This window comes from Equus asinus, chromosome 10, assembly GCF_041296235.1.
Source record: "Equus asinus isolate D_3611 breed Donkey chromosome 10, EquAss-T2T_v2, whole genome shotgun sequence".
NCBI classification, from domain to species: domain Eukaryota; kingdom Metazoa; phylum Chordata; class Mammalia; order Perissodactyla; family Equidae; genus Equus; species Equus asinus.
In genome coordinates this window covers 20,072,380-20,092,275 of record NC_091799.1, presented here as the reverse complement: position 1 = coordinate 20,092,275, position 19,896 = coordinate 20,072,380, and the positions used below count along the sequence as shown (strand labels likewise).

General features: G+C 40.5%; 1 protein-coding gene across 27 annotated transcripts in view; it reads left to right on the top strand.

Annotated features, from left to right (window-relative positions):
• The first annotated feature begins 4,882 nt into the window (after nt 1-4,882).
• Nucleotides 4,883-19,896, top strand: part of GAPVD1 (GTPase activating protein and VPS9 domains 1) — a 62,120-nt gene continuing 47,106 nt past the window's right edge. For 11 of the 27 annotated variants that reach the window (XM_070518755.1, XM_070518756.1, XM_070518759.1 and 8 more), the window contains exon 1: nt 12,806-12,913. In XM_070518755.1, coding sequence (XP_070374856.1) covers nt 12,910-12,913 — 4 coding nt within the window. In that variant the 5' untranslated portion in view covers nt 12,806-12,909. Of the gene's footprint in view, nt 5,063-10,568; nt 10,620-12,802; nt 12,914-19,896 lie in introns of those variants that run through there. The other 16 variants (XR_011506233.1, XR_011506231.1, XM_070518764.1 and 13 more) reach the window with 3 other exon arrangements.

Genomic DNA, 19,896 nt, shown 5'->3' with positions numbered 1-19,896 from the left:
CAAAGAGTAAATTGTAAGTATGTTACCTTTTTTTGTCTACATTTTCTTGTTATTTAAAAAATAATAATCTCTGTTTTTCAGGAACTTACCAAGCTTGAAAAACTTTAAGAACTTAAAACTAAAAGTAATACAAGAAACAAAAAAGGTTGTCAGAGAAAAGAATAATGTACAACTGAAATTTCACAATGTTATAAACTATTATGACCACAATGAAAAAAAGGTGAAAAGGTTGTCAGTGAAGGACATGTAAGATATAATTATGTTACAGATATTTCATACGTTATAATTAGTCATGGGTTAAATTCAAATACAGGAAGTGCATCAAAGTTTTATGTTGCATTAATGTTACAGCTCCTATCAGTCTGGACATCCTGGTACTGGTAGAAAAAGAAGGTTTACAGTAGATTTCATTGGCTGAAGTGGGAGTTGCCTGATTTATGACCTTGTTCTACAGGAGTCACTTTCTTCATTTTCAGTATTCTCAAGTTTTAGGCTTCTATCTATTGTCCTCAACTTAGCCAATAATTTAAAATTCTTTGGCAAATATTACAAAACCATATGACCATATGAATACATTGCTTGTGCCTTGGAAGTGTCCCCAGACAAGTGAGAGGCCCTAAATCATAAGCTCCATCAGCTTCATAGCAAATTGACCTCTGAGTACTACTATTTCTGAGCCTGCCAGTGGGAGCCAGTACAGGACAACGAAGAGCCCAGAGCATAGAATAAGGCTTTAACTGGAGTCTTATCCTTTATTTTCAAATGGGATGTTCCAAAATGCAAAAAGAATTTTATGAGGAAATATTTTCTGCAACCTGTGTATAGAGCAGCTTCTATGAATGTCTTTCTGAATCTTTTCTTTCACAGATTCCCAGAGCTTTAGGAAATTTTTCCCATTAAAAAATAATGTATAGTTAGAGGCTGGCCTGGTGGCGTAGTGGTTAAGTTTGTGCACTCTGCTTCAGTGGCCCAGGGTTCACAGGTTCGGATCCCCGGCACAGCCCTACACACCCCTCATCAAGCCATGCTGTGGCAGCGTCCCACATACAAAATAGAGGCAGATTGGCACCAATGTTAGCTCAGGGTGAATCTTCCTCAAGCAAAAAGAGGAAGATTAGCAATGGATGTTAGCTCAGGGCCAATCTTCCTCACACACACACAAAAACATATAGTTAATTCACATGTATTTTTTTGTTACTCAAAATGTAATGAGTCAATGTAAATGTCCACCAGTAGGGGATGCTAAATAAACACAATAGATTACACTGTGGAAATATTGTGTAAAATTTCAAGACAGTGAGGTAGATTTTTATGCATTGACACGGAAAGATGTGCAGGATTTATTGTTAAATGAAAAAAGCAAGTTCCAGAACATAGAACATTACATACAATGTGATCCTATTTGTGTTAAACACACACACGCACACCCCAAATCTGGACAGATACCTTTCAAATTGACAAGAGCGGCTCCCTCTGGGTGGAATTGGATGGAAAGCAAGAAATTTTGACTTATTTGTATTGAATACAGTTTTTAAGAACAAGAGTGAATTCCTGTATTACTTGTTTGATTGAAAATAAATTTTAGAAAAGAAATGTAGTGAACTAAAAATGGCTGTTGGCCTTTAGCATTGAATATCTTAAATGTTTGCCTGCTGTTTCAGTTTAACCTATGTCATAGTATAACGGCTTACATTTGTGTTCTGCTTTATGGTAAATAAAGCTTTGACCTGCCTTCTTTGTTTTTTTTTCCTTATAACAACTGGATGGGATAGATAGGATTGGTGACATCTCTGTTTTACTGTTGAAAATACAGTCTCAGAGTTCGTTCATAGTAAAATTATGAATACTCTGCTCTATTGGTTTCTATTCATGCTATTGCTGTATTTACTTAGCACCTACTTTATAATTTAATTGACTCTTTCAGATGAGACACTAAAATTAATCTTTCCACAGACTGTTGCTTTCCACAGCCAAGTGTGTACTACCACTTCAAAGCAATTTGTTTCTCAAACTGCTTGCCAAATAGATAAAATTCCATCATCGGTGAAGTCCTTGCTTCTTCCCTTTCAACTTGCTCTCCATCTTCCTGATCGTTATTTCTTTCTAGATATGGCCCTGTTTTTCTTTCTGGCATCGTTTGCTCTCACTTGTCTTATTTCTTTCCTGAGTATAGATGCATAATAACTTAAAATGTTGCTTTCCCAAGGGGCATGTGCTTTTAAATTAGGATCTCTTGAAGAGCAGCAGCCTCCAAATTCAAACAAATGAGGGTGTCGGACTCGATGATCTGACACTCAGCTCTAACGCCCTTGATTCAATGTATCTATCACTAATGACATTTCCAGGGCCTTTCACAGACCTGAGAATAAAATTATTTCTGTCCAGAAATACTTTCCAAGGGCCCCCTCAAATGACCTGGCATAGCACCTGCTTTTTTGGCTTATCTCTAAGACCAGCTGTGCACAAATAGAAGGAAAAAGAACATTTTTTAGACATTCTGAGTTTATCACTGCTCTCTGATTCTGTGGCAGAGTAGTCTAATGAACTAAGGAGTTGGGAGTCTGAAGAACTGAGCTCTAATCAAGATCCAGTATGAATTTTGTGATTGTGGACAAGTAACTGCATACCCCGGATGTCACGGAAGGCTGAGTGTTGTAGTGGAAAGAAAAGGGCTTTGGCCAGGTTCACTGTTTATTCATACCATTCATTTTTAATAACAACAACAAAAACAAATAGGAATTCCATCCCAGGCACTATGCCAGGGTCCAGAGAGACAGTGGTGAATACGACGGGGTTCTCTGGGGCAGGCCCAGTGGCACAGCAGTTAAGTTCGCATGTTTGGCTTCTCACGGCCAGGGGTTTGAGGGCCCGAATCCCCGGGTGCGGACATGGCACCAGTTGGCACACCTTGCTGTCGCAGGTGTCCCACATATAAAGTAGAGGAAGATGGACACGGACGTGAGCTCATGGCCAGGCTTCCTCAGCAAAAAAGAGGAGGACTGGCAGCAGTTAGCTCAGGGCTAATCTTCCTCAAAAAAAAAAAAAAAAACAACAAAAAACGATGGGCTTCTCTGCCCTCATGGAGTACTATTTGCTGATTTCGAGCATCGTTTCACCTCTTGTGTTCACTTTCCCAGGTGTGAAAGTGTTGAGAATAATACCTTCACCGTATTCCGCAAGAATTACTGTTCTCATGATCCACTGTTCTAATGTGCAGAGTTGGATTCCTTGGATGTGCTGAGTGGAAAAAAAGATTGAAAACTGCTTATTTAATTCAAGTTCTTCATTTGTAGGTGACAGAGTAGGATTCAGAATGGTTAATTGACCACCCCAGTGTTATTTTTACTTATCCCACACAGTGCAGTTTCTTCACAACCCTCAGGAACTTTTCCCAACCTCTGGGGTCCTTCCTTTACCCTGCTCCCTGGCCTGTGTGCTCCAGGCCATCTCGAGTACTCAGTGTGAAGTGAGAGCAAACTGAACTGATTCATTACACATTCATTTTGCTTAGGCTGGGTTCTTCCTTGGCAGTCCTTGTGTGCCATTTCCCGTCTTGAAATCTCACCATCCAGTAACTCCCAAGTGTCACCTCCTTCTTAAGGTCATGGCCCCGAAACTTGATGAAGCCTGTCCCTGGGAATCTCATAGCACTTTGTACCTTAGCTTATTATCATGGTCCTTAATCTGTTCGAGGTATCCTTTCACCCTAGATTTTAAACCATATCCTGTTGCCTTTTTCATTCCCTTGGTGTTTTGGGCAATGCTTTATAACAGAGCTCATAAATAATCTTTGATAGAATTGAATTCTTAAATCAGCTGACTGGCAATATGATAGCAATAATACCTGACTAGTTTACCATAGAATGTTGTGGTAATAAAATGAGGCAATAAACGTGAGGGCAAATTTTGATGATTTTCGAGGAGGATGACTAAGTGCAAAACAGTCTGGGAGCTGATTCCATACGTTTGAAATAGCTGGAAAACTATTACCACTTTTTTTCTTTTTCTTTTTTTGTTTTGCCTGGGGACTCCCAATGTTGGAGGATATAACCATTGTTTCCAGCTTTCTGAAAGGCTGTCAAGTGGAAAACATTCTATACAGCTCAGGTGGCATAACTAACTACCAGCAATGGAACGAAGTAAAAGGGAAGGAGACCTCAGTTCAGCAGCAGGCAGAACCTTCTAACATTTGGAACTGTCCAACAGTGGAGCAGGCGGCCTTACTTAAGGTAGTGAGCTTCCTGAAATTTGAACTGTTGAAATAGAAGTTGGATGACCATCTGGCTGGAATGTGCAAGAGGGAATTCCAGCCCGGGCGGGAGTTGGATTAATGACCTTTAAGGTGTCTTCCAATTCTAAGATTTCTATGACTGTTCAGCTCGGTTAACTTAACATTTGAATATATCTGAACTGTTTTTGTAAAACAGTTTTTTATTACGGAAATTGTCAATCGACTTAAAACTGTATGGTCAAGTTGACAATAAGCAAAATTTGATAAACTGAGGAGTGAGAGATCAGGTTTAAAACCGAAAACCCAGGTACCACTAAAGGCAATTAGCGACACTAACAGAGCGGGAGAGGAGGGGCGTGTGTGTGATTCGAACGACTTGTTCTTTGCAAGTGACAGTTGTTATCGAAAACGTAAATGCTCTGAATTGTTTTCCTTTACACACACTTGCTCAGGCGTGTTTCTCACATCCATCAGTACTGTACACGGGAGCAAGGGCCCGTGTTGGGTGAAGAGCAGTTTTCCAGAAAGAGCTTCCCGGTTCCGAAGACACACACCGCCGCTCAAGACCGCCGCCGACCGGGTGCCTGAAGCGGAAGAGGAGCCACCAGCCGCCCCGGCCGAACTACCGGTCCCAGGGGGCCCCGCGGCCCCGCGCACGCGCGATGGCGTGGCGGCAGCGCCGCCGCAGGACGCAGGGAAGCCAGCTAGTGAGTGGCGGCGGCGGCGGCGGCGGCGGCGGCGGCGGCGGCAGTTCTTGGCGAGGGCGACGGCTCCGAGGCCGAGTGGCAGTCCGGCGGGGACCTCGGTGCCCTCCACCGCCTGATCCTCTTGGTGAGTGCGCGGCTCTGGTTCACCCGCGGGGAGTGCGCGGCTCCCTGCCTGGCGGCGGGGCTGCTCCGGCCTAAGGCCGCAGCCTGCGCCTGACGGCCGGGCCGCCCGGTCCAGCTGACCCCTGGGCCCTGGCCCTTCCCTCCAGTGTCGGGAGGAGTGAGGGTGGGGGGAGGGGACACGCTTAGGCCCAGGGGAGAGAAGTGACGGCGCGCACGGGCCGGGGCGGCCTGGGGCGGACGAGAGGGAGGGACGCGTGGGGGATGGGGTGGGAAGGGACTGGAGTACCGCGGGGCGGCTTCGGGTGGGAGCCAGAGCCCAGCGACCCGGCAGGTGGGGAACTGAGGATAGGAGGCGGACTGTCTTCTGAGTGCCGCTGGTGAAGGTGGCGTGCTTCGGGGGCTCTTGACAAGCTGGACTCACGGGTCTGGGGGGGCAGCCCACTTACCATAAACACACACTATACTTGGCATCTTTCCACTTGTTGTTGGAGGTCTGGAAGCGAGGGACTGTTGGTTGCTTCCGTCTCCCTTCCTTCAACTTCACCTCTTATTGACTGGCAAAATCAAATGGGTGCTGGCTAGGCAAACCATGGAAATAAACAGGGTTCTGAGTGCAAATCTGCATAAAAACGAGAGGCATGATGATATATTCGGATGAGAGGTAGGTCAAAGGAGGAACTAGTGTTTTATTTTAAAATTTGTGACAAAAATCAGTTTGATCAAGGCTTTGAACTAGAAAGAGTTTTTAACCTGGGATTTACTAGTTGCTGGCTACAATTCAGGGGGTTCTTGAGCTAGAAAGAGTTTTTAACCTGGGATTTACTAGTTGCTGGCTACAATTCAGGGGGTTCTTGAACTAGAATGGGGATAAAATTACATCTTTATTTTTATTATCTATCTATAATTTATCATTTTCTTCCATTATGAATGCAAACCACAGTAGAATTAGCAATGTCTGTGACTTTGTCACCATTAAAAATTACAGATATTTTTGTATCATGTGTACAGTTGTTGCAGGTATCTCAAAATAGCACTTGCGCTTATCATTTCTTTGAATTTATGGTGTATTTAGACCCACTGTTAGATCATATTTAATGTGATGATAAAGCTGCACATATATTACCATATTAGGTTTTAAAAATTGTTTTGCTAATGGTTTAGTATAATTGGTTTCCTTTGTAATCTCTTGTATGAAATTATGCATTTAAAAGCAATCTGCGAAGGGGTCTATAGGCTTCACGGCCTACCAGAGAGGTCCATGGCACAAGGATTCAGAACTCCTGAAGGAGAAATAAGTTTTTTTGGATCTGTAAGTCTGCCTGGCAGAATAGTTGGATCATTAGATAAGGAAGAAGGCAAGGGAGACAGGATGATAGTGTAGATGAAAGAGGGAATTTTGTAATTAGGGAAGAAAAAGAAAAGGTTTGGTTGGGATCAGTGTAATAGATTTGAAAGCTAAACTAGACCACAGATATTTTGTTCAGGGTGCTAGGGAATTAGCAAAATAATCTGAGGGGGAAAGGAAAGTGAATGCTTTGGCCCTTAGATTTCTGTATTAAGGCACCGCCTGGTTCCAAGTGATTGAAGCTCTCCAAGCCCTTTTGTAAGCCTGTGAAAGGAAATTTTAGTGTGTGCTGCTTTTCTGTAAATCATGTAGGTAGTATGGCTTTTAAAGAGGGAGGTGTTCTAATTTTTTAATCTTTAAATGCAAAACAGCAGGATCTCTCTTCAAATACATTTTCCTATTGCTATTATAATTCTTTTCATATATGATAGAATGTAAATGGGCAGGTTGTAGAGTTGGTAAGTCATTTTCTTGAAATTCAATTTTGTTTGTTTTTATTTTTTTGTTTGGGGTTTTTTTTTTTTTTGAGGAAGATTAGCCCTGAGCTAACATCAATCACCAATCTTCCTCTTTTTGCTGAGGAGGATTGGCCCTGAGTGATCAGCTGTGCCCATCCTCCTCTATGTTATATGTGGGACGCCTGCTGCAGCATGGCTTGATAAGTCGTGCGTAGGTCCCCGCCCAGGATCCGAACTGGCAAACCCTGGGCTGCTGAAGTGGAGCGTGCGAACTTAACTGCTGCGCCACCGGGCCAGCCTCGAAATTCCATTTTAAATTCTTGCAGTTCAGCATCATTTTGACATCAGACTTCTCACTGACAAATCACTGTTGACATTTTTTCAGAATAGGTGTGACTTGGAATTTGCACCTGTTTGTGAAGCACCTTGTCAGCGTCTCGTGTCAGGTTTTTTTCTCTAAAATAATAGCAATAATGGAAAACCACTGCAGCAAACTTTTTCTGGAAAAAATAAAGAGGGGTAGGGTATGGAAAGGTGAAGAAGAGTATTTTATGAAACAAGTGTTGGTGCTGAACTAGTTTGTGTTGAATTGAACACACCATATTACAAATCACTGCCTTGAAGAGGTCTTGCCTGGTACTTTTTGTGTCCTTACACTGCCCTCTTTATCATTTTATGTCCCCTGTCCCTTTGTTTTCTTTATAGCATGTATCTATATGATATCATATTAGTTGTATATTTATATAGTTATTTTAATCTTTGTCTCCCCACTAGAATGTCAGCTCTGTGAGAATAGGGACTTTGTCTTCACTGTGCTGGAGAAGTGGCAGGCTCAAAATAGGTACTCAGTAAATATTTGCTGAACAAGTAAATGAATGAGTTAATTTGTAAGAGTGAGGGTTTTTATTTCTAGGAATAAAACTCATCCATTTAAAAAAATCTTGCAAATGGCATTATATATGCTGAGTTGAATTTGAACCTTTTCATCTTATTTTTTTAAAAGTCAGGAAATTGTTTCCCGAACACTCTGTGGTGCTTTTGTGGGCATTTGGTTCATATGAGGACTGGCCATTCTTAGTACACGCTGCCAGGTAGTTTTGATTGTCCTTAACTTTTTATAATGATTTAATAAAAGGAAGGGTCCTAGGTGAAGTTCTTATTTTGCTAAGGCCCTTTTACTGTGTCATCTTAGGTTGGTATAAATGACATCAAGTTTTTCACATCCAATTGATAAAAAATTGTCTGACAGTATCTAATATTAGCGAAGGTGTGGTTGGAAATGATAATTTAGAAACTGCTGGTGGAGTTTAACTTGGTACAGCTGCCTTGAGAGAGAATATTTGCCATACTTAAAGCTGAAAATGGGCATACCCTACCCCATAATTTCACAACTTCTAGAAGAATGGGAGGTGGTGGCAAAGGGAATGCTATCTGTAATCTTTTTTTAAAGACTGGAAGCAACTATGATAGTCTTAGGTAATTTTGGGAGGCAGAATACAAATGCTCAGTCATTCTTTGCACCTCTCCCCATTTTCTGTTGATTTTGTTTTTTCGAATCCATAACTTTTATGTATTTCCTAACTCTGAAAAATTGTATGAACCTACAGAAGAGTTGGCAGGAGTAGTACAATAAATGCCCATCTCCTCTTACCTAGATTTGATGGTTGTTAACATTTTCTGTGTTTGCTTTATGTACAAGTAGACATTTTTTGCTGAACTATTTGCTAGTTAAGTAGAGATACCATCAGGACGCTTTACCTCCAAATACTTCAGCATTTATTTCCCAAGAACAAAGACTTTCTTCTGTGTATCTGCAGTTGAGTTGTCCCCCTCAAGGCATTTAATGTGAATGTGTTATTATTATTTAATGTACATATCCAAATTTCCCCAGTTGTCCCAATACTGTTTTTTTTTTAAGATTTTATTTTTCCTTTTTCTCCGCAAAGCCCCCCAGTACATAGTTGTGCATTTTCAGTTGTGGGTCCTTCCAGTTGTGGCACGTGGGACACCGCCTCAGCATGGCCTGATGAGCGGTGCCATGTCCACGCCCAGGATTCGAACCCGTGAAACCCTGGGCCGCTGAAGCAGACCACGTGAACTTAACCAGTCGGCCACGGGGCCGGCCCCCCAATACTGATCTTAGTTTTTTGGTTTTGACCCAAGATTCAGTTAAGGATCTTGCATCGCATTTAGTTGCTTGCTTGAATCTAGAATGGTTTTCCAGCCTTTGTTTGGTCTCTCACGATGCTAAGCAACCAGACCAGTTTTTTTGTAGTATGCCCCTCAGTTTGGGTTTGTCTGAATGTTTCTTCATGATCAGATTAAACGTTTTTGGATGGAATGGTAAGTAGGTGATTTTAGGTCTCTCTCAATGTATCATATCAGAGACACGAGATGTCATTTTCATTATTGATGTAAGTTTGATCATTTGAATGAGGTAATGTCTACTAGATTTATACTGTAAAGGCACCCTTTTTCCTTTATAATTCATAAATAATCTGTGGAGTGATAATTTTTTAAAACTTCCTCAAGGTCATAAGTTGTTAATACAGGTACCAGTATAAAGGGTCAAGAAAATTTAGATTGGAGATACTGCTGCTAAATGGGAGAGTGGGAGATCAAGGAATGCTGTATGGAGGAGATGGCATTTGAACTGGACCTCAAATCATAGATGTAATTGGCTTTAGGGATATTGGAGAAGGACTCCAGGTGAAGGGAACAACTTGAACAAAGATAAGGGCAGAGCTGGGGCTGGCCCAGTGGCACAGCAGTTCGGATCCCAGGTGCGGACATGGCACCGCTTGTCAAGCCACGCTATGGTAGGCGTCCCACATGTAAAGTAGAGGAAGATGGGCCCAGATGTTAGCTCAGGGCTAATCTTCCTCAAAAAAATAAAAAATAAAAGTAGAGGAATTTGTAAATTGAATAGGAGGACATCCAGGTCTTTCTTTTTTGCCTTTTTTTTTGGCTAGTGTGTTAGGTCTGTGAAAGGGAAAAATGGGAGAAAAGATTATGGGATGAAAATGGAATGAAGAAAGGCTGAAAAAAATCTAGGCTACCCGGGTGATAGTACGTGATCATTTGCCTCTAGGTGGATCACTCCTTTCCCAGAGCCCCCGATGAAGTTGCTCACCGGGGAACCCAAAGTCAGTATACTAAAGAAGAACCAGAGAGGCAGCATGGGGAAATGAAGAGAGTATGGGCTGTGGAGTCAGACAAATCTAGTTTTGAAATCCTTCTCTGCTGCATAATAGCTGAATGATTAGGCAGTAAGTTATTTGACTTTTCTAAACCTGTTTCCTCATCTGTAAAATGGAGGTGATAAATACCTATCACACAGGATTAAATGTAATAATAATAATAATAAATGGAAAGCATCAGGAACATGGCTTCCACTCAGTAATTGCTAGTTACCTTTTGGTGCTCCAGCTGTCAGTCTGCCTTCACTCTTGTCCACCTTGGTGCCGCATCCCTGACTGAGGTCTGTGGTTCGGTCCTGATAGTGGCATTTTGGAAATTGCAACAGTATGCACTAATCTTTTGTTGGCGTGCCCAACAATACAAAATGTGTCACTTTAAAAGTGATGTGCTTCAGTTCAGATTTGATTATTTGGAAAATTACCCCTAATATTTGTAGAAAATTGACGAGGGAGAGTGGATATATTCCTAATGGTAAGATTTATTTTTTATTTGTATTTTTTTAGGAGTGAGTGTATTGGGAAGAGTTGGTTACACACTGCTCTAGGATTCTCAAGGTAAAGTGTGATTTATTTATTTGTTTAATTTTCTGTAAAAGCCTGTTATAAGCGGAATCCCTCTTACTTGCTTTGGAAAGACCACTACTTAAAATTTCTCAAATGGTTAATTGCATTTTTTTCACCTTCAACTTTCTGTTTTTTCACTCACATATTTCCTTCTCTGGAGTTATTTTTTTCTTAGGCAAGAAGGATTTCAGTTATGTAGTTTTTTCACATTTGAACTGCCTAAACTTGTGTTTGTATAGAATTATTTGCAGCTTTAACTCCTTAAGTAATCTCCATCAAGGTATTTCCATTTGTAGAGGAACTAGGACCAATAATTTCCGTATCATGTACACATTTTAGAAGAAGCTTTAGGTACTGAGCTGTTTGATTTCTGCTTTTTAAAATGATAGTTAATTAAAATTTCCCTCCTTATGCTTACCTGCATTTTCTGATTTTTTGGAATGTGTTTCAATATGTATTATGATTTGGTAAAAACATTTTCTGAAGGACAGTTCTTCATCGTTCCTAAGCTGAAACCTGGTTTTGAACTCTGCGATGCAATGGTCAGAAGTGGTGAATATCTGTTGATACTTCAATTTCTCATATTTAATATATACAAATGAATGGTTGAGCAAATGTTTTTAAAAAAAAAAAACTTTCTTAGGGGGTCTCTATAACGTCTTTTTTTCCCTTAAGTTTGAAGACCAACCAGATACCTGATAGGTATTTATATCTGAAAGGAAAGTATAACTTGACGCTGACTGTGTAATTATATATATACCAAACCAAAATTATCTTTGTATACACCTTTTTTGTAAGCTACTTTTTTAATATAAGGTTCAAGCAGCATACTGTTGGAACTGTAAAAGCAGGCAAGATGTCTGCTCATTAATCTAAGATCTGTCCAAGAAGGTGCCTGCTTGGTCTTGCTCCCGTGTCATGCCAGCACACCCACGCTTGAGACTAGTGGAAAGCACGTCATCAGACATGTTCAGTTCTTCTGCCTTTTTTTTCCTCTTACTAATTTTTTTTTCTTTTTGAGGAAGATTAGCCCTGAGCTAACTGCTGCCAGTCCTCCTCGTTTTGCTGAGGAAGCCTGGCCCTGAGCTAACATCCGTGCTCATCTTCTTCTACTTTCTATGTGGGATGCCTCCCACAGCATGGCGTGCCCAGCCGTGCCATGTCCGCACCTGGGATCCAAACTCGTGAACCCTGGGCCGCGGAAGCAGAACATGTGCACTTAACCGCTGCGCCACCAGGCCGGCCCCTAATTTTTTTTTCAAGGTTTTTTTATTTTTCCTTTTTCTCCCAAAGCCCCCCAGTACATAGTTGTGTATTTTTAGCTGTGGGTCCCTTTAGTTGTGGTGTGTGGGACACCGCCTCAGCATGGCCTGATAAGCGGTGCCATGTCTGTGGCCAGGATCTGAACCGGTGAAACCCTGGGCTGCAGAAGCAGAGCGCTCGAACTTGGCCACGGGGCCGGCCCCTCTCTTGCTAATTTATATTTTCAATTTATTTTCTGTGAATTCTTTGAAAGTATTAAAATTGAAAATTTAAAATAAAAATTAGTCAAGGAATATCAGCCCATTTACTTTTTTCAGAATCAAAGTCAAGTTATCTTCCCAATCTTTTTTTTCCCTTAAAAATTGGCACCTGAGCTAACAACTGTTGCCAGTCGTCTTCATTTTTTTTGTCTCCCCAAATCCCCCAGTACATAGTTGTATATTTTAGTTGTGGGTCCTTCTGGTTGTGGTATGTGGGATGCCGCCTCAGCATGGCTTGATGAGCGGTGCCATGTCCGTGCCCAGGATTTGAACCGGTGAAACCTTAGGCCGCCCAAGTGGAGCACGTGAACTTAACCAGTCGGCCACGGGGCCGGCCCCTAAGCAATCTTAATTTTGTCCAGATACATGTTAGAAACAAATTTTTAGGTCTTAGGCTAAGCTCATTTATTTTCAACCCTGAACCGTCTCCTCTCACTTTCTAACGCAAAGCTCTGACCCATTCTTGTTTTTACTTCCATTATTTATAAATCCTGACTACCTAACAAAAATACATGAGGTCTAAAACTCATAGCACGTAAGGCAGAATTGTAAAAATATTTACAAATACAGATTTCTCTAAGAAAAGCTTAGGAAAAAATAGATGAATTCTTTTCACAGAATATGTTTTCATCTTTACTACCTCCTTCAGAACCCAAGGACTCTAACTTTGACTCCCCTAAATCAAAAGCACCGTTTAAAATATCTATTCAAAGTTGTGAGGAGCCAACTTGGATTTTGATGGAAAGTGACACCTCTCTATGAGTAAGTTTCTGTTCCATCATTTCAAAACATTATCATAATAATAGTAATGATAGTAATAGCTCACGTTTATTGAGTTCTCTTTTTCTAGGCATTATGTAAACTAAAGTGACAAATTCCTTAATTCTTTGGAGGCATCTTAATGTACTTAAAACAGCTTTTCAAAAAGAAATCAACTTAATGGTTGATTTCTTTTTGAAAAGCTGTTTTAAGTAACTAGATAATTTTTTTTTGTGGTCCACAAGGTTCCTTGTAGGTAGAACAGGGTCACTGATAGTAATAGTTTGAAGTTTGATAATAAATATTTATGATTTTATGAAATACTATTCTGGTAAATATGATGAAATAGACATGACAGCCTGCTGTTTACATGCTTTCCTTAGTTTTGAGGGTAGACGCTTGGATCTTGAAACAGGCTTTACCAGTATTACAGCTCAGCAGAAATGCAGCTGAAGCTCAAAGTTCTCTTTTTGCTCCTCTGTTTGGTGGTTTTGTACACCCCCTGTATTTACGGAAGAAGCTAAGTTTATGCAGGAGACCAAAGCTTCCTCAAACCGTGTGGGTGGTGAAATCTTCCTCTCAAAAGTGCACAGAGGGCTTCTTAGGATTTTAGATTTTTCTTTAGTTATTTGGTTTATCTTGATCTCCAGATTTATATGTCTTACGGTTAAAACAGTATGCTGCATAAACCTTATATTAAAAAAGTAGCTTACAAAAAAGGTATATGGAAAGATAATTTTGGCTTGGTATATATATATAATTACAGAGTCAGCGTCAAGTTACACTTTCCTTTCAGATATAAATACCTCTCAGGTATCTGGTTCATCTTCAAGCTCAAGAGAAAAATAAAAGACATTACAGAGACCCCCTAGAAAATTTGCAGTTGTCATTAGAGATTGTTGAATTGGAAGAAATTAGAGTTGGTGGCATTTAATTTCAGACTAATAAAATTAATGGAGGTTTATCTAATTGTGAAAGTTCCTTATACTTGCCCATTTCTAGATTGGGTGGATATTTTTGTATCATTTATTACCTCTGGGAAGTAAAAGGGTATAATTTTAATGCCATTGCAGTTCTGCTTATTGGTGTGTGGCTTGTTCTTGTTGAACTGTGTCTAGAAACTAAATCTGTGTTCTTTTTGTTGTGTTTGAAATTTTTTGTGTTTTTATTATATTATTGTTTACAGAATTTGTCTGGTCTTGAGCATTTAAGTAATTGCACTAGCAGATCTTTTGGTGTGGTAGATCTTAGTGGCAAGTTTTATTGTTTTCCTAGTAATAAATGTTCTTTGTTAAAAAAAAAGACACCTAAAAACAATGCAAAAAAGTGAAAGGTTTTCTTCCCCACATGTACATGTGTTTACTATATGATTTCAGTTTTTTTCCCCCAAAATTATAGTTAACACTTGTGCTTGCTAAGTGCTTTCCATATATTAACCCATTAAACCTTCACAACCCTGTGAACACACCTTATGAAGTAGGTTGTATTTTATATCCATTTGCAGCTGAAGAAACTGAGGTGAGGAGAAGTAACTAGCCAGAGAGTGCACTGAGAGTTGAGCCCGGTAGTCTTGCTCCAGGGTTTGTGTTTTAACCCCTGTATGCCTCTGGGAGCTTACCGTGCATATTATTCTGCAGTTTGCTTTCTTTCTTTTTTTTTTTTTTAAAGGTTTTATTTTTCTCTTTTCTCCCAAAGCCCCCCTGTGCATAGTTGTGTATTTTTTTAGTTGTGGGTCCTTCTAGCTGTGGCGTGTGGGACGCCGCCTCAGCATGGCCCGATGAGTGGTGCCATGTCTGAGCCCAGGATTCAAACTGGGCTCGAAACCCTGGGCCACCAGAGCAGAGCGCGAGAACTTAACCACTTGGCCATGGGGCCGGCCCCATGCAGTTTGCTTTCTTAATGATGCATGATGGACAGCTCTCTGTGCCCCTATACCTCCTTCTTAATAACTGTGTAGTCCAGGATAGGTTATGCTATAACTTAAATGTCTTTCAGACTTAATCTTTTTTAATATTGTGAATCTCAGTAATGATTTCAAGTAATATTTGAAAAAGTCAAAGTTTTTGAAGTGGAATAGTGAGGATACATTAGTATTTTTAAGTAAGGCATATTAGCTGTCCAGGTGTTTTGATATTCTCTCAGTTAAACCCTGAGCTTAACCCACAAGCCATTTGTTATGCATGAATTTCATTATTTTTGTGGTTAGTGTGTCTTCTGTAGCTCTGGAAAATTAGTAGTGTGTTGGGGGTAAAATTGACATCTGTTTCGATTTTATTGACTTTTGGTAGGATCTGGAATTTTGATGTCATGACAGAAAGTCTATTGTAGTGTTAACTTGAATTGTGAATACTCTGGCCTTTTATTACTTGTATCTTCATAGTGTGCGTTTTGGTACCCTGTACTTGTGCCAGGAATAGGTGATACTAAGTCAATTCTTTTTTCTAGTGTTTTACTTTTGTTTCAGATACACCAACTAAAGATAAAAAGTATCACTTTTTTTCCTTACTGATATGCATTTTTTCCCTGCTTTTTCTCCCCAAATCCCCCCAGTACATAGTTGTATATATATATATTTTTTTTTGAGGAAGATTAGCCCTGAGCTAACTGCTGCCAATCCTCCTCTTTTTGCTGAGGAAGACTGGCCCTGAGCTAACATCCGTGCCCATCTTCCTCTACTTTCTATGTGGGACGCCTACCACAGCATGGCTTGCCAAGCGGTGCCATGTCCGCACCTGGGATCTGAACTGGCGAACCCCGGGCCGCCGAAGTAGTGGAACGTGTGAACTTAACCACTGCACCGCCAGGCCGGCCCCCATAGTTGTATACTTTAGTTGTGGGTCTTTCTAGTTGTGACATGTGGGATGCCACCTCAGTGTGGCCTGACAAGCAGTTCCATGTCTGTGCCCAGGATCCAAACCAGTGAAACCCTGGGCCACTGCAGTGGAGCATGCTAACTTAACCACTTGGCCACGGGTCCAGCCCCTGATATGCATTTCTTAATTGTGAGGAAATATCTTTTTTAGTACATTAATAATTATTTCAAATATGTTCATTGGAAAGTTAGTAGATATTTTCAACTTAAATTTAGTTACCATTCTTTATTCATTTTGGAACTGAGTTAGCAGCAGCTTGGCTGATTCCTAATTTGGCTGAAGAGCACTGCTCTTCGTCATTCAGTCATTTATTTATTAATTTTTTATAAATGAAAACTTATTCAGCACCTGTGAAATGCCATTCCCTCTGCTAAGTAATGGGGATACTAAGATGACCATGTCCCTACTTCAGGGAACATGGAATTTTGTTGAGAAAACAGCGTTTTGTTGGAAATAGTGTAAAATGCTATGATAGAGATGAGCCCAAAGGAGAAAGTATCTGAGTCAGGAGAATGGACAGTAAAGTCTCCTCTGTTTGAGCTGAGTCCTGCTGCCTAAGTGGGGTTTAACTGGCCGTTGAAAGGAGTGAGCAAACGATTCTAAATAGAGAGTATATAGAAGTCTGCTTTGTGAAAACCACTCAAAATTGTCATTAGAATGTCATGTATCCCTATGAGAATGTACACCCCTTGTTCATGAGTGCCTAGCATATCGTAGGTGTTTAATAAATACCTGGTGAAGAGAGGAGGGAAGGAAGTGTGTTAAAGCTTACTGTGCTTGTCTATCCATTTTTTGGAAGGAGATGAGCTCATTATTTTTAATACCTGACAATTTTTAGATCATGTAATTTAACAAAACATTATAAAATCAGTAAGAAAACTATTCCTACATTGAAGGAGATTTCCTTGCGCTTGTAAGGAGAAGCACAGGTAGACAAATGATTGTAATTCAACATGATTATTTGTATTTATAAAAAATATTTTGGGGCTGGCCCGGTGGCGCGGCGGTTAAGTGCGCACGTTCTGCTTCGGCGGCCCAGGGTTCGCCAGTTCGGATCCTGGGTGCAGACATGGCACCGCTTGGCAAGCCATGCTGTGGCAGGCGTCCCACATATAAAGTAGAGGAAGATAGGCATGGATGTTAGCTCAGGACCAGTCTTCCTGAGCAGAAAGAGGAGGATTGGCAGCAGTTAGCTCAGGGCTAATCTTTCTCAAAAAAAATAAATAAAATAAATTTGCCAAGGACACCCCTCTCTTGTATGGATTGGTTTGATCCCTGGAAAGTAGTGGGTAATTTAAAATAAATTCTCCAGGCCGGCCCCGTGGCTGAGTGGTTAAGTTCACATGCTCCGCTTTGGCAGCCCAGGGTTTTGCTGGTTCAGGTCCTGGGCTCGGACATGACACCGCTCATCAAACCATGCTGAGGTGGCACCCCACATGCCACAACTAGAAGGACCCACAACTAAAAATACACAACTATGTACCAGGGGGCTTTGGGGAGAAAAAGGAAAAATAAAATCTTTAAAAAAATAAAGAATAAAATAAAGTAAATTCTCAAATTAGAATTAGTTGAATGATAAAATACAGGAGCTAAAATTGTAGCAGGTCATTAGAAAAAGGCAGTCATGTCTGTTTTTTGCCCTATCACGTTAATATATTACATATATGCTATGAAGAAAAGTGCGTATATAATAAAAAAAGTGACTGACAGTTCTGTCAAGGTGTAGGCATCAGTATATAAAAATGTTTCCCATACTTAATCCTCAAGTAACATGATTTTTCCAAAATATGTATGCCACTGGTACTATTATTTATTTAATGTCTTTTTTTATGGACACAGTTCAAAAAATATTTTTAAAGAAGCTTTATGTTACTACTGTAACGAAAGGCTAACGTCTCTTACCCTAAATAGAAGACAACTTAAATATAATGAAAACAAAATAGTGTTGTAAAACCCAGCTAGCTGCTGTTTGCAGAAGGTGCTGAATTTGAGGCCTGCTATCCCTTAATTAAAAAGAGAGATTATCAAGTGTTAGAGAAGGGTTGAAGACAAATTGGCACCCTGCTTAGATTTTTTTCGTGATGATGTAAGTAGACGGACTGAAAGAGACTTGAAATTGGAGTAACTTTCCCACTGAGTGATTTGGTGTTATGTAGTGTCATGAGGGAGGAAGGGATGCTCTCTGTTGAGAGGGAGCAGTTCCTCCAGAGTTTCACAGAGAGGAGAGATTTGGGGGCTGGGCCTTAAAAGGGAAATGTGAGTTCACTTGAAAATAAGGAGGATATGGGCCTCCTAGGCGTCTATAATAGCATTTGCAAATTGGAGACTTTAGGATATAGTATGGTGGCAACATCTGATTTGGAGGAAGTGGAGAAATGGTGGGAGATGAAGTAGGAGATGTAAAAAGAAGGCTTTGTGGTTGTGAGCTTGATGTCATGTAGCAGATTGTGGAAGTTGTCCTGAAGGCAGTGGGGAGTAGCATGACAGGATTCGTGCTTTAGGAAGATTGCTTCAGCAGCAGCAAGGAGAGACCAGGAAGGACACTATGGAGATGTAGTGTGAAGGAGTGGCTGGGAGGAACGTGATAATCTTGAATATTCTGTAACCTTTTCTAATAGTGAGCTATTTTTATCCTGTGCTCCCAGCCTAGAAGAAGGCAGATGTTATGCCAAGAGCACAGATTACTCTGACATGTTGGTTGCTATCCTGGCTCACCTGCTCACAGAAAATCGCGGTTGCATAGAGAAAGAGCAAGGTGACCAAGATGTTCTCGAACCAGCTGGGGGAACTTGGATCTTTTGGAAGACTCATAGAGTGTTAATTATGGGAAGGGATAGCACCCATATCGTCTAATCCCTTTTTCTCCGTTGAAAAACTGAATTCTAGAAAGATTATATAAATTACCAGAAATTATATAGCTAGTTTTGAGCTCATTGCATGATAGTATTATGAAGATTAAGTGTGTAAAGTTCTTAGAACCGTACCAGGCACAATTTCAGTTTATAAAATGTTTTCTCATATGATGCTGAATTGTGAATAACGCCACACGCACCCTTGTCACCAGAGTTGGAAACTTCTGCCTCACCTTCTTATATGTAGGTGTCAACAAATCTTATGTTTTCTACCTCCTAACCTCTCTCAAATTTCTGTTCTTTCTGTTGCCACTGCAACATTCTTGCCTGTCGAAGTCTTTCTTCATCTAGTTTCATCCCCACCTGCTCATCCTTTTCCTTACTGCCAGAGTTTATGTTCTCAGATAGAGATTTAATTATGTTCATCTCCTGTTTAAAACTCATCCCATCGCCTACAGTGCAGAATCCATGTTTTTTAACTCTGGCCTCTGTCTCTGTAGACTTGTGTCTCCTTATACTCTCCTGCCCTACCCCCAGCCTTACTCTTAACACACACAAACACACATGTCCCCAAACTGGAGCAAACCATGTGTAGTTCTCTAAATATACTCTATGTTACACGCTTCTGTGCCTTTGCTTGGTTGGCTCCCCCTATCTGCTCCCACCCACCATCCTCTTTATATCTGGCAAATACTTGTCTCCCTGCTCCCTCCTGCCCCCCAAATACTTGTCTTTTAGGACTAGGTGCAGGTGTCTAACTCCTCAATTATTCTGTCTCTTTTGTCCCTGCTCTACACTCTACAGTCTTGTAGCATAATACCCAGAACATTTTGGGGCAGCCATTTGCTTGCATGTCTGCCTCATTCTAGTAGATTAGAAAGTCTTTGAGGACACACACTAGGTTTTATCCTTTCTTATATCCCTAGTACCTAATATGTTGCTTGTACCCTGCACAAAATAAATGTCGATATTGTGTCCACGTTTTATGGATGAAAAAAACAGGTTCAGGGAATATGCATTTTGTGCCCAAAGTAACAGAACTAATTAATGAAGCATACAGATCTTTGAGTTCATTTCAGTACTGTTTTTGTTAACTATGGTACTTCTCATTGTGACAACCATTTGTTCAATGCTTTTGTTCTTAGACTAAGGGGATGTTAGAGTTCCCACATGGAAGTCTACAAAGTTGTATACTGTATGCATTTTCTGTAGACCGAGTTAATAAAATTATATATATATATGTATGTCACCAATTTTTTTT